The 18065-nt window shown below is 33.5% G+C and overlaps 1 protein-coding gene across 1 annotated transcript in view; it reads left to right on the top strand.

Annotated features, from left to right (window-relative positions):
* The window catches only part of LOC119828542 (neural cell adhesion molecule 1-like), an 89054-nt gene extending 80270 nt beyond the window's left edge, over positions 1–8784 (top strand). Inside the window, exons 11-18 of the mRNA XM_038350726.1 lie at positions 333–494; positions 988–1122; positions 2899–3105; positions 3631–3780; positions 4928–5045; positions 5337–5464; positions 7518–7606; positions 8657–8784. Coding sequence (XP_038206654.1) covers positions 333–494; positions 988–1122; positions 2899–3105; positions 3631–3780; positions 4928–5045; positions 5337–5464; positions 7518–7606; positions 8657–8767 — 1100 coding nt within the window. The 3' untranslated portion in view covers positions 8768–8784. The remainder of the gene's footprint in view (positions 1–332; positions 495–987; positions 1123–2898; positions 3106–3630; positions 3781–4927; positions 5046–5336; positions 5465–7517; positions 7607–8656) is intronic.
* The last annotated feature ends 9281 nt before the right edge of the window (positions 8785–18065 follow it).

The following is an 18065-nucleotide window of genomic DNA, read 5'->3' as shown; positions in this document are numbered from 1 at the left end:
GCGAATTATATCATATTGCGATTACAATTTATGATTGGAAATAAAATCTGCAAATAAATCCCCAATTAAAAAACGTTCGTGCAACTGAGGATACTTACTACTTAACTGCGGTATCGCCGCCTGGTCAAAGGAATTCCAATGGGAATGAGATGTTACTTAATATAATTCTAAGTGCAGCTTGTGATCAACATATAGCCTCCTAATTATCTCCAGACACAAAAATCAAAATTAGAAATCGCTCAATGGCAACGTAAAAGAAAGACTTACGTACTTTCGCATTTATAATTAAATAGGATTCAAATGAACAGTAAATGAAAAAAATTACCCAATAGATGCGCCAGTATGTGGGATATCTTCCCCCCGCGTGGTGGGCGCCGCGCTCCACGAGGCGCTGCGCGTGCGTTGCGCGGTCCGCGCTGACCCCGCTGACGTCACGTTCCTCTGGCAGTTCAACAACAGCGGCGAGAGCTTTAACGTGTCACCCGCTAGATACGGTGAGTGTTGTGCGTGTGACAAGGGGATTTGTTTGTGGACACATACGTACGCACACACACGTTTGTGGGTGGCGAGGGGGATCTGTGTGAGTATTTATATCTTTGTGTGAGTATTTATATCTATGTGTGTTTGGCAGTGTGCTATTAATATGTGAATCTATGAGAATTCAAAGGTGCAAGTTTTTGTTCCATCAAATTATGCTTTTTTAATACTGCATCGCAACTTTATAATAAAATCTTTAAAATGGGCTGGAATATGAAATTGGCAGTGTCGTGAACAATAAATGAATGCTATGGGAGGTATCTAAATGGAAAACGTTTCAATATTCTCCCGTTCTTTATTTTTTTGTTATCTTCTAAATATAAAATAAGATTATCAACATTTGAAATGAAATGCTTAATATCATGTCCTTTAAAGACTACATTGATGATGATACTACATGATTCTCCTTAAACAAAAATAAAACAATATTAAATTAAACATATATCCAAGGTACGCTAAATGGTAGTACGAGCGAACTGCAATACACGCCCGCGAGCGAGAGAGATTACGGGGCTCTAACGTGCAGGGGAACTAACAGCGTGGGTCGGCAATTGCAGCCTTGCGTATTCCAGATTGTTCCTGCTGGTAAGTTATGTTTTTATCACTTTTCTTATATGTTGATCGTTGACGTGCATGTCGTCGATGTTGATATGATCAAAATAAAAATTGACTATTTTGTATGTATTAATAATTTGCTATATCTGTGTTGTTTTAGTCTATACGTCGGATATCAATTGTGTTTTAAATTTCTGTTGGATGAATAATTGTCATGTAAGATACAGATGTCGCTTTTGATAACTTTTCAAAATTCGTTCCACTATCGAATCCTATAAAAAGTCGAATCAATTTGAAACAAGGCGCATTCGTACAGATTGTGTCTTAGCGTTCGTACGTTGTTTATTCAATGTAACCCAACTACCCTCACTTCGTTAATAGTCTTTGTGACTGGTTGCGATTTGTTGTCAATCGACTATATCAATTAGGCAGTTTTGAAGAATTGCAGTACATCCTTATTACTATCAAACTAATATATTAACACACCCCCCTTTATTTCTTACATATATATAACTTGATTATGTTTAATGATCCTAATGCTATATTTGTTTTATGTAGACAGTGGACAACTTTGTCTAGTCGGTTATATTATAAAGATATTGCTCGTGTGTTAAATAAAAATCTTTATTCATAAATATATTTCTAAAAAGTAGCGATTATTCAGTTCTTTGGAATAGAAGTTCTGAGTTGGAAAAAGTTTAGCGTTTTTTCAATTTAAAATAATATTTTGATGTACCTACTCAATACGGAGTTCAAAAATCTATGAGATTCTATGGAATCAGTTATTAGAATAAATTGATTCTTCGTATTTCTATTAAATGTATTGGTACAGAGAACCAAGCATAATAAATTCCGTTTATTTGAATTTTAAAACTTTTTATTGATTAGAATAGAAATTGAGGGTTAAAAATATATAATAACTAGCTGCGCCCCGGGGTTTCACCCGCGTAAGTCTGTATCCCGTAAGAATATCGGGATAAACGTTGCCTATATATTAATCCAGTGGTCCAGCTATCTACATACGAAATTTCATTGCAGTAGCTTTTACGTAACGTAAAGAGTAACAAACATACACACATCCTCACAAACTTTCGCATTTATAATATTAGTAGGATAGGATTGTGGCAACACTGTTATTTATTAGCATTTTACCAAAAAGTTCATCAAGTTTCACGTTAATAAATGATTTCCTCGTATATTCATTCATTTATTTAAAAGCATCTTTTTTGAAAAATCATAATGTGAATAACTGATAATGCGGTTTGAAAACTAAAAATATAGAATTTTCTTCTCAACAATACAATCATTAATTGAGTAAAATGTTGTGTTGTTATTAATTAAAATGAGAATAACTAACATTAATTTGAGATTAGAAGTGTACTTTAAACTCAACAATGCTCTGTTTAAACAGATCGAACTCTGTTATGATACAGTCCCTTTGTAATTTGCATATTATTTATAGATGTGGATAAAACGGAGCCACCAGAATATATCTAAATATATTACATTGTTTAGTCTAGTACCTAAGTCTAGTAAACCAAGCATTTCTACTATTTAGGAAGCAAAACGTTTTAACGGATTTGAAATGCAAGTGAGATTGTAAGATTGTACGGGAAATGTCAACAAGACTCCCTATACAACCTCAATTTTTGAGGTCGGTTCAATAGATGGCTACTGAAGCGACTTTAAAAATTATTGTGTTAATAAAAAAGCTACATTATTATTGAGTGTCATAGGCTATTTTTTACCTTGGCAAGCAGCTTGTTAACAATAAATTGAGATGTTATCATTACATTCTATTATCAGCACGTCCAGCTCCTCCCCGGAACTGCTCGATTTCTAGCGGCAATGACTCCTCCTGGCTCGAGGAAGTGAGTCGAGAGGAAGTGACTGACTCTCTTGCTGTGAGATGTGTTACGGGGTATGACGGGGGTCTGCCGCAGTTACTTGTGCTGGAGGCTTTGGATTCAACCACTGGGGTCACGAGGTTTAATGTTACCACTAATGAGACTAGTGAGTGTGATTTTGTGTTTTTCAAGTTATTTCAACTCTTTCTACTCTCTTCTCTACTTCGGACTATGTCTTATTTCCGATATTTTATTATTGTTTAAGCGGTATCGATACTTTCCGTATATTTTTGAAACGATTTAGCTCAGTGAGAAAAGAAAAAAAATGTCTCATTTTTTTAATGTCTGATATTATTTCAGCTTATTTAATTTAGATAAATAAAAATACTTAGTGAGATGGACTAGTAAATATATTTATATACTGAATATAAACATTCGCGTCATTATTTAGACTATTTAAGCTTAAAGGGAAATATTTAATTCAAAAGGTAGTTGGAAAAGCGTTACTACTATATTAACAAATCTATTTATCTGACCCTACTATTCGACGTTGCTTCGTACCAAATTTCAAGAATCTGAGTTCACAGGAAATACCCTGTAGGTTTTGAGTCCCTTGCGGGTGAAAAAAGAAACTGTTTTTCTCGAATTTGTAATAAATTAAACTGAAAAGTAATAATAAGATACTCGACAGATGGAGTAGCAATATTCCAAATACCAGCCATGGTGGTGTGGACGAGCGGCAGCTCCCTCCGCTTCACGGTGCACTCGCGGAACGACAAGGGCGCGTCCGAGCGGGTCGTGCTGCAGGCGCTCGCCTACACCGACCCGGAGAGGAGAACTGGTGAGCATGATGGGAGTAGGGGATTTAAAAAGAATTTGATAAATAAAATACACGGATAGCAACTTAATAATGTACATAACGATTCCACGGAAATCTAATCGATAGTTACAATTTTCACATTTTCTTCAACTTACTTTTTTAACCGACCTTCACAAAAACACTGTTAGATTTGCAACCAACTTATAATATTTATTTTATAACCCATCATAGCATAATTAATAGATTTTGTTGATAATCTTCGCCTTATATTTTATATTTGTTACTGATATTCACAGGAACGAATATTTATGATTTGTATACTATAAGCCCTATTTTGGTTTTTGTGAGACGATCGCTTAGATTTCCTTGGAATGTTTCTTCTTTATGTACTTTGTTTAGGTAATAGTTTAACTAGAATTATGCACATATGTCTTCTCATACTTTCTTATTATTGAAATCTTTATAATTCAAAAACGTAATTTTGTGATATTATTAAAAAGCACCCGAACAAAGAATTTTTCAAAAATATTAATTAAGTTTTATTGTATTGGTTTTTATGTGTTTTATTGATAAACGTGATGGTTTTCATGCAAATTATAATTACGTGCACCGACGTTCATTGTTATAAATTATGTTATTATAATTATTGAAAACCAATTAAAACATGACGCGTCTTTTAATGGATTTAATTTTAGTACCTTCTTTTTAAATACACTAATATTAATTTTAATTTCAAGTGAAAATTAATTTTTAATTATTACGTGATTCGTTATTAAGCTGTTTTTTTCACTGAGACAAAATTGTTTATCAAAAATAAGTAAGAACCATTTGGATGAAGCTTTCGAACTAATAAAATGCGTGAAAACAGTACCTTCGGTTAACATCTAGCATGCCACAGACAGACTTAAATCCAATACATTTAGGTTGTTTTAAATTTTATTATTATTATAATCAATATTATAATAATAATTACTCACAGATAAATTATTTGTGCCATAATATGTCTGTAGCATGGTGTTTGTAGCATTCATCAATTAATCATAAATGTAACCAATTAATGATTGACTCCATCAAACTTAAAATTCACTATAATCAGATATTTACATTAGCATGTATAACAAATAATTATATATGTATTAAATTGGGGGTTAAAATATGTAAAACTCAGATGGCGGTCAGACCACAGTGGTCGGCTTGTCTCGCGGCGCGCTGTGGGCGATCATACTCACGGCGGTGCTGTGCGCGAGCGCCGCCGCCTTGGCTGGATATTTCTTAAGGAAACGGAGGTATATTTTGATATTAATATGGTTAGCTAATGGATATTGTTGTTGTAAAGTAATTAATTTTATCAAGTTTTTACAAGAATTCTCTATCTTTCCGTTGGATAATATTGCGAGATCAATAAATGTTCTGAAAGAAAGTATCTATATGTTGTCTAAGTTTATTCTATTATAAACAAAATTCAAGTAAAAAAAATTTAACCAATACAAGCTGCTTTTAACATTATAGAATTTTTTATTTACCTTTTCATCGTTAAGTGGTTGACCACCACAATATACGTTGGAATAATATCACAGAAGCAGTCCACCAAACAAGCAGCACTCGCCCGAGCTGCAGCTGAACTCGGGCGACGGCCAGTACATCGTCGCGTATACTCTAAAGCCGCCCAAACATGCGCAACCGGACATATTAAACCCACCGCCAGGTATACCAATATTTATTTTTTCTACTAACTAATGTTATTGAGGCATTCTTATGTTTTTTTTTGTATACCGGTTGTAGTAACGATTGGTATACACTGTTTATAATGTAGGTATAGTAAATATATAATAAGACTGTAGAATAGTGTCTACAATTAAACCAAAACTACGAGGCGGATTTTGATGAAACTTTCTTAACCTTTAAAAAAATTGCATCTATTATTTTTGTGGGACCGTCTCCTTGGTACAGAGAGTGAGATAAAAACCGAGGGGTCCTGGGTTCGATTCCCGGCGGAGACGCACAGAAAAAAAAATGTCTCGGTCTGGCAGGACACAGAAGGCTGATCACCTACTTGTCCATAAAGAAAATCGATCAGTGAAACAGATGTATATCATCTGCCCCATACCCCAGTAGGGACTTCACTTTATTATTTTTTGTATATTGTTTTTGTCTACTATACCTATATTATACTATTTTGTCACCAGCTATAACTCGAAGAAGAGCTCTAGCATTTTATGATTCGTAACATGTCAAATTCTTAGGCTTCCCGCATTAGAATTTGACATGTTACGAAGCGTAAAATCTTAGAAATTTCTAATATTCAAATTTAAAAATTGCTCCCAGTTCCCATTGATATCTCACATTGCTCAAATACAATCACATTAAAACAACCCCCCAGAGCATTTCTGTCTTCCAACGCCTTTCTCTGTTCCATAAATATCGAGTCGCTTCCCATATTCAAACATTATGAAAAATACGTAAAGTGAATAAGTACGTAAACGCATATAAAATGTTTACGCCTCCGCGCCGGGAGTTTAAACGCGAAACATTGGACATAAACTCGCTCAAAGTACCCATGAGACGGTGTTAGACGTAACAATAAAATGCACTAAAACACGAACAAAGAACTTTCGTATTTTTCTCGTCAATTGTAGTGTAGACAAGCGGAACAGTTCGTTGAGTATTATAAAATATTATACAGCGCTGAAAATTATTTCTGCTTACTTGGAGCTAACAAGTAGCTGCGGGGGTGTATGGGTGCTCTTTTTTGCGTCTCATACGAGGATAGATAAGATTTGAACTCATCTTTTATTTCTATACACAATATCAATTGAGACAAGCGATAATATTCCTTTATTCAAAAATGTGCTATAGAATCAGTAGAAATCCTTTATTATGTAGGCTTTGAATCACACTGAGAAATATTCAGCTGCATCCTATATCCTGACCCTACAATATTGATTGATTTTTCTCTTTTATTTTTTTTATACTCCAGCGATGTTTGTTTGCCGAAAATCTGCGTTAATTCAAACGAAACAATCTAATCCAATTGAGATATTGTCGCATATTTTTCAATGATGTGTATAGTTTTTAAACTGTAGATATTTAGCAATCAGCCCGGTTTACACTTCTCATAAATGCGTTAGCTATGTTCACTCTGTTATATTTAAATGGGTACTGTTTTTTGATAATCAAATCATATGTTTTAAACATTCGAATATAAATACAATTTTAAGCATTTTTGAAGATTAATAAATTCCACCACAGTTGTCAGTTGACGCTTATAAAGTTTTTTAGAGAGTTCAATGCGTGTATGATATATTTATCACTCTGTTATGTTTAAAAAGCTAAACCATAATTTAAAATAATTTGGGCAAACTATAAATCTATTCTCTTGTTTTGAAATGCTTATAAAATTTCCATATTATAATGTATTTTCTACTTAGACTGTTACAAACTTTTCGTTTAATTGACTCGTGACAATATTTTACATATAAAAGGAAATTTAATTTTTAATATATGTGTGGAACGGCTCGATTTTTTTTTTTCGATATATTTAAAGATCTTTGCTGTATTCATTAACTATATAACTAGTACATATTTCTAAATCATCAATAGTCCCATAATAATAATATTTTGTTATGTTCCTATTTTGTGTTGAGTGTCCAGTACATAAACATTATATTAACCCTTCTAGCAAAGATGTCAAATCTTTAATTAAAATAAAGCGAAATAAACTAAATGGCCGACGGGTCCTCACCAATAAAACATTTCAGACGGCAGCCCTCACGCGAGTATGGAGGCCGTCAAAAACGGCGCTCTCCACGCGTGTGACGAGTGGCCGAGCGAACAGGAACAACGAAACGTAAGTTATTATTTACTGCCTTTATTCGTTTGTTGTTTTCGTGTATTTGTGTGTTTGTGTATTTGAAATGCATTCTATTTATGTTGTTTCCTTCATTGACAGTGTTTTCAAAGAAGTGTATTGTGTGTGTATTATGATGTTGTTGTTAATTGAGTAGTCAATGTATTGTATTCTATTATTTCTATTGTTTATTCTATATTAACGTATATTAACAATGCTGTTGCTTGTTATTCCTTAATAATTTAGATATTGAAGACTGTACAAAGGATTTGTGGAGCGGTAAAGTGTACCAGCGTCGGGAATTATAATGTTAAAACTAAATCGAGTTTTAATTCAATTTAAAGCTCTCATTCGAATTGTTTAATGCTTGTGTAATACCAACCCAGGAAATACTATTTCTGTATAATTTTAAATAAATAGAATAGTGTCTATCTGTTACTTATTTGTTATAATAAAGGCGATTTTCCAGCAAATTTCGTATTTCAGCTTCTCGACTTCACACAGATAATTAGATAAATCAATCGTTTAACTCACATTTATAATTGGCGTTGAAGTTTTGCTTATTAATTGAATAAATGCTACAATAAACTTATCGACTTTGATTCGCAAATAAATGAAATATATTATTTGCCGTATCGAGTCCGAATTAATTACAAGTATTATAATATAATGCAGAGTAAACTGGAATTTGCATATTGTTGTTTATTTTGATGTTAAAATTTGTATCGAAATCAGTGTTAATAAAGCTACCCATTTTAACAAAGACCTTGAAATAATAAATAACGTAAATTTCGAATTCTGTTTCTCTATTTCACCATGTGGATTCTAATAATTGTTGAACAAATTTCATGCAAATATAATATTGTATTGTTTTCGTCATGAATTGTTGAATGTTATATTGTAGAACAATAAATACTAACACTGAAAGCATTGGTCAAATTGGACCAGTAGTTCCTAAGTTCAGCGCGTTTAACTAAACAAACTCTACAGCTTTATATAAAACAGCAGATAAATGAAACAGAAATGTATTTTTAAATACTTTCTTTACAGTCACTATCATCTCCAAAAAGCACGTCAAGTAAAGCAACATTCAATACGACGTTAAGTCGAAGAGAACACCTCATAGCTGAGGAGATTCCGGGCCCCGAGAGTTGTGTATAGGATTGTATATAGTAGAGCAGAATTTTATAAATATTGTATGTATTGACTGTGAAAATTGTGATAAAATGTTGAATATAAGATAAGGAAATAAAGATATAATGCTATTCCTTGTTGTTTCTTTTTAAATAAGGTAATCACAACGAATCCCATACTCGAAATCGCATTAGCGCATGTTTGGGCACGAATGGGGTCAGCTCATACTGGGGAAGATAAGATCAGCGTGAATAGCATGCTACTGTTTTTCGTGCGTTAAGATGGAGAGCCGGAAGCCCGCATCCTTTTCCTCTTCCTTCCCAGGCCATTCCTTTATACCTTTTATTAATACTTTCCTTATCCTTTAACCCCTAAAAGCGGGCAACGTCATGGCAGCGGTCCTATCTCTGCAAACGTTCTTGAGCGGTGGTGATAGCCCAGCAACAGGCGAACACACAAGAGGGCAAAATAATGGGTAATTGAAGGAAACTCGATCTTTTTATTATCAAACGTGAGTAGTATATTTGTTTGAAGGACAAAGCTTCTTACTGTCAGTGTATCTGACTAATACCCTTTATTAAAAATCATAATACGTTTTGGTAACGTGTTTGTTTATTTATTTAAATAAAGTACAATACAGATTAAAGGTATATTGAGCTTGTATAATATAATCTACTACTATCTAGTAGATTACATAGTTTTTGTGTTCCGATTCCACTCCAATTAATCTTTGACTATGGTGATCTTTACAAAAATCGTATCAAGGTATTCTAATGTTTGTATTAGAAAGACGAAAAGAAAGGTTAAAACAAGGGGGGAAACAAATCCCCCAAAGCGTTCCAAATGTCCATAATTATTAAAATATCATACTGTTTACCGTTGTTGTATTTTCATAAAATTTCAGCCTTGTTAAAGTATAAATTTAAAATTAGGTAAGTAATTACTGGAAATGTTTCGTCTGTAATTCCCTTAGCAACTATTTAATTAAAACGTCAGTAAGACAACCGTCCCTTGGTACCTGTCCTTGTTAACTCTAGATTTTTATATGAACATTTTTAAATACTAACATTTTCAATTAGTAAATGGCAAATTTTAACCTGAATTTTTTGTACGAACGCTGCTTCAAGTTAGCTCATCTTATCTCTATTATTATATTTTCAGCACTGATTGGTCTTATTCCAAATTTTTGTGAATAATTTTATAAGGTGTTAATTTGGAATATTTTTCTTTATTTCATGTGTCCATTCACATATTCCGTAATATAGCAATCCTATCAACAAACTACCGTTAAACGAGTACATACATAACGATAATGATTAAAGCAATGCTATTCTCTAAAAAAAAAATATTTTTTAATTACACTTCATTATGAGACTAATTTTTTGAATTAATATAATATGAATTTAAGTGTCATCATATATTGAAGACACTATAACAATCTGTTATGAATTAGTAAATATCATTTACTTTCTACATCCTCACAGAAGCATATCTATAGGATTAAGCATACACTCAAATACGTATAGATAAGTGAGCGGGCTCACTGCAATATCGCAGGTGATATAATCTGTAACAGCAACATACGAGCTCAGGAGTAGCCGCAGGGACTCCCAGGAGCGCAATGAACTGCTAACGTAATTCGCCGCCGAGTTGGTTAACCAATTAGAAACGCTTTCTACCTCATTTTCTATTAAATACGAAGGTGTAATGTTTAGTTGCTTTAGAATTATTCAAGATTGGCCACTTTAAATGTTAATGAAATGCATGAAAGCTCTTTTAAAAGCTACTTAAATAGTTTTAACGCGTTCTATTCCACAATCTGTATAATTTATACCTGCGCTGTTCATATTTCTCATAATAATACTAATATGATTATATACAATATTATGTGAACATTTTCTTAAGGCCGAATCATATTTCTGAACAATCAAAGACACGACGGTCTTCATTAACAACATATGCCCATTTATTTAAGAATGCTTATGAAGACGCGTAAACATTTCTTTTGCGAAGCGTCTAGAAAGAGCATGAAATTCCCGAGCGTGTGCTCGTTTACCTCATAATTTTTCATTGAGCCTGAGAGTCGGCGGGAAAGCCTCCAATTAAGTTTCTCTTTACCGTTTGCTCCGGGTAAAAGGGAAGAAAAATGAACAACAGTGGAAAAGGACAGTCCCAACGTGCGTGCGACGTTGAGATTCATGAGCCTCAAATTTATCCATGCCTTAACAAACCGTTTGTGCGAGCTTGTTGATAGCTGCCTAATATTAAATGAGATTTGCGCGAGTATTTTACGAACACATTGTTTTAATTAATACATTTTATAACGTATAACTGACTTTAATTAAGTGTGTATGCTCTTAACACATGTGGCCCGTACTTTTACATGAAACATTTCCTTATTCATTGAAAAAGTTTCGTTAAACATAATTTGATGTAATCTTAATCTTATAGAATGTTTATTAAGGAAAACTCATTATAAACTCACATTTAGCAAATAGACCGCGTATGTATTACGTACCTCAGTATATGAGCGAAACATAAATTGTTTCTATTGTGCCGCTTTGTGGCTATAAAACATTAAGTCCCGCACTAAGGCAAGGTGTAAATGAAACATTATTTTATTGGAATTCCTACAATAAATTCACTCACCTACAAACGCCCGTAAAATTTGGTGGGTTGATTGAGTCAGTATTTTTATTGTTTTGGGCCGTGAATCAATGGTGAATGTTTGAGTAATAAAAACATTTTACGATTGTTTTCACGGGAGGATTTTGTGGCCCGTGAAATGCTCTTCCACAGTCATTTCCTTACTAAACGTTCGAGTCTGGTGACACACTTAAAATGCTTTAAGATATATTATTTTAATGGTCCACACTTTTTACACCGCTCTTGAGGCTAAATCATGTGTTCCACTTTCATAATATGCTCGGAAAGCGCTGCTTAATTTGATGGAGAATAATCTTATATATGCGGGTTTATTCACTCATCTATGCACCCATTTCACTCATGTTATATGGAAAAGATTGAATCGTTTTGCATAAAATAATTAAGCTCGCTAAAATGACCAAAACATATCTTTAAAATAAATGCTATTTCCACGATGTTTTCATATTAAATTTAAATGTAATGAGGATTATATTTTGATGACCTGGCTGGCGCAATGAATATTTATTGAGGTTTGATATTCACTTCTCAAGTAATATTGTGTGTTGCACTTTGTTTCTTTATGTTGGGGAATAGCACAATTCTAGCCATATTGTATGTAACCGAATTTTGAAGTCTTAAAATATAAAAAAAAACAGTAAAATTTTTGCGAAATTTGTCTTAGTACTACAGGTACAAGGGATGGTTTTGTATTGACCATTGTTTCTAGAAGAGTCGTAGCGCATGCAGTCTGCGTTTGAGAAATGACAAATGAGAGACGACGCGGAGTCTGAACGTCATGTTAAGAATATATTTAAGATTCAGTACGTTTATCTGTGTCGATTCTTTAATCTGCAGTTTTATATCTTGAATAACGACTAGTTATTTAGTAAGATGCTATTACTGTGCAATTCAGTGTTATCTATCTTAAAAAATAGAGATAAAACACTAGTAATATATAATTGAGAAAAGTGTATACAAATTTATTCCAAATTCAAAAGAATTATATAATATGAATGAATACATGTATAAACGATAAAATACAGCTCATGTAGCACGATAATGACGTTGAGTTAATATCATTATACTTGTCTATAAAATATACCATATAAAAAGAGAGGAAAAAATAAATAAATTGACTACACATATATTGCCCTTTCGTCATATGCACTTACGTCAGTAACGTTAAACCAATTAATTTAAATTAAAAGCGTTCAGTAATAAAGTTTAAAAAATATTTTAACATTAATAAAACAGACTGTAAAAATAATACGATTAAGCGTTGCGTTGCCTTTATAAATCTTTTTGTGAATATTTACCTCACTCAACTGCGTTTCGTGACTGAGTTAATTCGCTGCGAGCGCCTACGGCAGTTGATCATCTGGCCAGGCTAATAATCCCGTTCAAGTTAATTGCTACAAAATCAGCTGCTATTTGTACCCCGCGGATTGTTGGCATCAATGCTTCTGCGTTATAATTAAACCGATACTTCATGTATAAATCATTAGCGATGGAACGTATTGGGGAACGTGTGTAGTTGCATTCCTTTGACGCGTGTTTCTACATGGATGTTAGTTAAATCTATGACACTAATCATTAGTAAAACATTTTTTCACAAAGTATAAGCAGAAGCTGAGGGGTTGTTAATTGTTATTAATTATTTGAAAAGAAGTGCATGAAAGGTGGATTATAGACTACGATTAGACAAGTTTTTATTGACACGCCTTATGTAGTAACTACATAATATTTAGTTATTTGTGAATATGCCTCTGTATCGCTGCTTTTTTATTCTTAGAACTCAACGCCACATTGCGAGAGTGACCGAATTCATACTGAAATCAAGCTTGAATTCCACCATGATTAAAAAAAAAAGGTGTGTGTGCGATTCACACACGATAGAAGTGAAGCTTTTGTAAATCGACAAAAGAATGAGATGAATATATATAAAATTTAAAATAGTATGTATATTTCTGACTCATTCTTTGCCGGCTTCATTCTACACATTTTTGAATTTGTGTCTCTTACCTGTCGTTTTTTTCCGTTGCATCAGGTTTGAAATCACAACGATTCTAAAGAAGTTTCACTTCAAAAATTATCAATTCAAATATTTTATCAGTAGGTATGAATTATTTTCTACTAGGTTCAAAAATCGGTTGTATTGCAATCGAACCACGTACAACTACAATATCAAGATAATTAACGTAAAATCACAGCCTGACAAAATATCAACTTTTTATGTTTTAGCGGGCAATCGAACTGGTGGTACGCCTGATGGTAAGCGCTACCACCGCCCATAAACATTTTGATTGACAACTGGAATAAGAGAATGGACTGGGAAGGAATGGGTGAGGAAAAGGCGAAGGGTCGAAGGACGCAAATCGATGTGACCAATATCACAATTCACAAAGTTCTTAGTTCAATTTATTTGTACCGGTTTCGGATACAAATCCGCGCTCAATCAGTCAGGTTGCTTGGCCTTTATGTCAGTTAGCTTACCCCACGACTAGTACGTGCTACAAAGTTTACAAAAATTGTATATAACTCGACTGATTTATTTTCATTTTATTTGTCATTCAAATCCTCAAAGGCAGGGGGTGTCTATTCTAATAGGTTTCGTCAACATTCGAGAAATATCTATAATATCTATAATAAATGTATTTCTGGTAATTCTTTATAAAATACGTGGAAAATTTCGTCTATTCACATTTCAACATGTACAACGTAGACAAAATTCGGCAAATACGATCCAGGTATGTTTTTATAATTTTTGATCACTGTCGTTTTCACAATGAAAACGAATAAAACACCTCTGGAGCTGAAATCCATTAATCCGTTTACGCAACAGAGCGTGCCAAAGTAATATACATACATACGTACAAATATACGTTTACAATAAAGCGGAGCTGCTGAAAAACTAAGTACGCCATTACCTAAAACTATATAATCACTTTCAACTATTCAGGTGAAATAGTTACAATAGGAAATATATCGTGATGTACACGTAGCGGGCGAGCTGTGACGGTGGCCGGTGTCCAAGGACCGGGGAGATGATAAATCTTCATTTGCCTTGTTCGCACATCCGACCCGCCCCACCCAATTAGTTAACCCGCGCCTGACATTACACTCCTACGTACTGGCTCGGATTTCCGCTGTGGTCACCTACATCCATTTTCTCTTAGCAAAATTGGACAGGTTGCAAGAAGGGACAGAATTAAAAACGGGGACCTTTTGACAATTCGTGTATTAACGGCACAATACCTGATTTTACGGTCCTCCGATAATTCAAGATTATGGATCCTTTGAAGTGCCATTCAAGTGCTTTAGTGTTAGAAAAAGGAAAAGAAATTCACGGCGCTCCTTCGCTATATATAATGTATTTAAGATCCGCTACTTTGAGAGCCTTCACCAGCTGAAATAATATTTCATTCAAAATTATTACAGTAATAAGAGGAATATTAAATCTATGTTTCCAATATTTCGATTCATTTCAGAATACTAATACTGAAAATAATCGCGGCGATTTAATTTGTGTTTTGGTATCATATGATGCTTTTATGTCCATCATTATAATATTATATATGATGAAATTGTTAATTAATAACTAATAAATAACAATACAAACAACATCATTATAATAACATTATGAAATGTTTGGGTAAAACAGGCGTGGCATCTACCACGTAACTATAAAAATTGAATAAATTTATATTTCCTTTATTGTTATTTTTAAGTTAGTTTGAAATTAATTATACAATTTCCGCTTATTCCTGTGTGTGCAAATACTATGATGAATATAAATTATAAAGGGATTAAGAAGGATTGACGAGAGAAATAAGGGTAATGTAAAGGATATGGGCTTCCAGCTCCCCCACTCACCGAACGAAACACAGTAGCATGCTACTGTTTTACGACGTTTTTCTGTAGGGTTATAAATGTGAATTAGCCTGGAGTATTAGTAGCTGTTTGATCAATATACACTATGACGTAATATATCAAATCCAAGATGGTGCCAGCCCAAAATGGGGTTCGAGCCTTAAAAAAAAAATTGTAAAAATACTGGTATAGATACAAATTGTGTGCTATGTATAAATATCTAAAAAGTGCATTCAACTCTAATTCTCTACAAATTGGAGTTCGCATTGGAAATAAATCATCTAATTAAAGATCAATGACTATCACGCCAGGTGAGCTATCGGTTTATTGGTAACTCGCTCACTCATGAAGGATGACTGCAACTCTTGATTAAAATTTAACATTTTATGTTACGTATTAAATAATTATAAAAAACAGAATTGTATGTATTTACTAATTGTAACTCAGACATATCTTCTGTGGTAACAGATTAGGATTATTTGATACAATGCGTTGCTCTTATAATATTTCTTTTAAAATTGTTTCGTGTTTTTTTAAGCAACTGTTAAAATAATTAATCGATATTTGAATACCTATTCTCCATTTTGTGCTCGCAAATCCGTATCTATAAATAAAAATATGATAAACTCGAATTCAAGGTCACTCCTTGTGCAAATTTTGTATGATAATATGAAATATTTTCGTTTTAATACTCATTTAGTATAGCAAAATAATAAAATTGACTCCATTTTGCTCACAAATCCGTATGTATCTGTACATAAAAATACAATAAATTTCCCAAGGACGAGTGGTTCAGAGTGAGTGTAAAAATATCAGATATTTTCGTTTAATGCTCATTTATAAAAGCAAAACAATAAAAAGTCTAGGTCAATTACAATAAAATTTAATCGCACCTAAAATATTATTACTTTGTGCCGCCACAATTTCAGCAATAAAAATAGTTGTTATATGTTCCCAAATGCGGTAATTAAGATTACAAGTCTGTTTTAATGTTATATTACTTGAGCTACGTCGATAATTTATTATATCGTTACGTTCAGCCGATTTGTAATTTATCGACTTTCGCTGCTTCAAAGGCGAATAAAGGTTAGGTTGAAAAAGAACTCGATTTTCGACCGAATACGTCGTGTTTAGTTCCGAAATTGCATTGGATGAATGCCAATGTAATAATTGGGTACCATAAATACGTGCCAACTCATGAAGCCTATTCTTTTTTCAAGCTGTAATGAGAACACTGGATGAATACCTACGTGGCGTGCGTGCGGTTGACATGTCTTGGTTCGGCGTGTACGCTAACAAGCACATCGTCATTACCACAGTCAGAGTCCCATACTCTTTTAACTTTTAATTAGAGGACTATTTCTGTCATATATAATTTCATTTCTTAGTTTACAAGATGATAGAAAACCAAAAGTTACCAACGTAGGAAAAGTCAAGGAGTCGGTGTATTATTTTTGTCCCAAGTCAAAGTACTGGTTTAATTTACTAACATTTGATTTGACGGGCAAATATCTGATTTGTGTCTTTATGGCCATCATCTACTTTACTATTGATGTACATCTTACATACATACATACATTTGATTTTTATTGTGGGAGTCGAGCATGCTTCGGCACGAATTGGGCCAGCTCGCACAGGGGAAGTACCATACCCTCACAGAAGACCAGCCTGAAATAGCATACTGCTGTGTTTCGTTCGGTGAGTGGAGGAGCCAGAAGCCCATATCCTTTTCCTTACCCTTCCCATTCCTTTCCTTTATTCCTCTCGTCAATACTTTCTCAATCCCTTTCCAATTCGAAGTCGGCAATCCATTTGTATATGCGTAAGGTCTGCAAACGATCTTACGCCTCTCCAAATGTTCATGGGCAGCAGTAGCGCTTACCATCAGGCGACCCAGCAGCTCCATTGCCGACGGTGACATAAAAAAAATCAAATCCAGAACTCGATACCGCAAACACACTTTCCACCAGTGCAGGTAAGTACTTAATATTTAGCGAGAAAAAAATGAATATTCATTAATCTGTAGTCTGGCCTCATAAATTTATATATACCATACGATTTCATAATTAAACATATTTAATTAATGTTCGTACAATCCGCTCAAGCCACGGCCGTACTTAATATGTATCCTATAATTAAACTATACCGCAGTAGAACATAGTAAACATCAATTTAAGTAAATATCAGGATACAATATTTTACTCATTTCAGCGGCAAACAGCGAGTCGGTATCTCATACAATCTATTAAATCAACATCAGAAACCACAATCGTACATTGATATCAATCAGATTATCGCAACTGGCGTGGATATAATCCACTTTGTAATTACAACAAATACATTTTATTAAAGCTTCTACGATTTCAAAGTTGTAAAATGTAAATCGTTGATTGAATACGCGAATGTATTTGCTACTAACAAATATATGTTTATGTATGAGGATATAAGCTTTTTGTTAATGAAAAATGTTTGTATTACACCAGAAATAATACATAAAACAGCAAATTTTAATAATAGGTTATATTATTGCTATGTATATACTATCTTACTACATGACTTATAAAAGCGTACTATATAAGCCCTTAATTGTATTTATATAATCCACTGCATTAATACGGCCAATCATACTATTACTCTACATTATTCTTCAAGCAAGATAGTAATAGAATAGTGATGTAATTTGTATAATACAATCAAGTATAGATTTGTTTGTACATGGCGTATTCTTGTTTCTGAGTATGCGCACATATCGCACATGTATGCGTGCGGCCTTGTGTACAAACATACATACAACAACACCACAAATCCT

Source organism: Zerene cesonia, chromosome 8, assembly GCF_012273895.1.
Source record: "Zerene cesonia ecotype Mississippi chromosome 8, Zerene_cesonia_1.1, whole genome shotgun sequence".
NCBI classification, from domain to species: domain Eukaryota; kingdom Metazoa; phylum Arthropoda; class Insecta; order Lepidoptera; family Pieridae; genus Zerene; species Zerene cesonia.
This window is presented reverse-complemented; position numbering and strand designations above follow the sequence as displayed.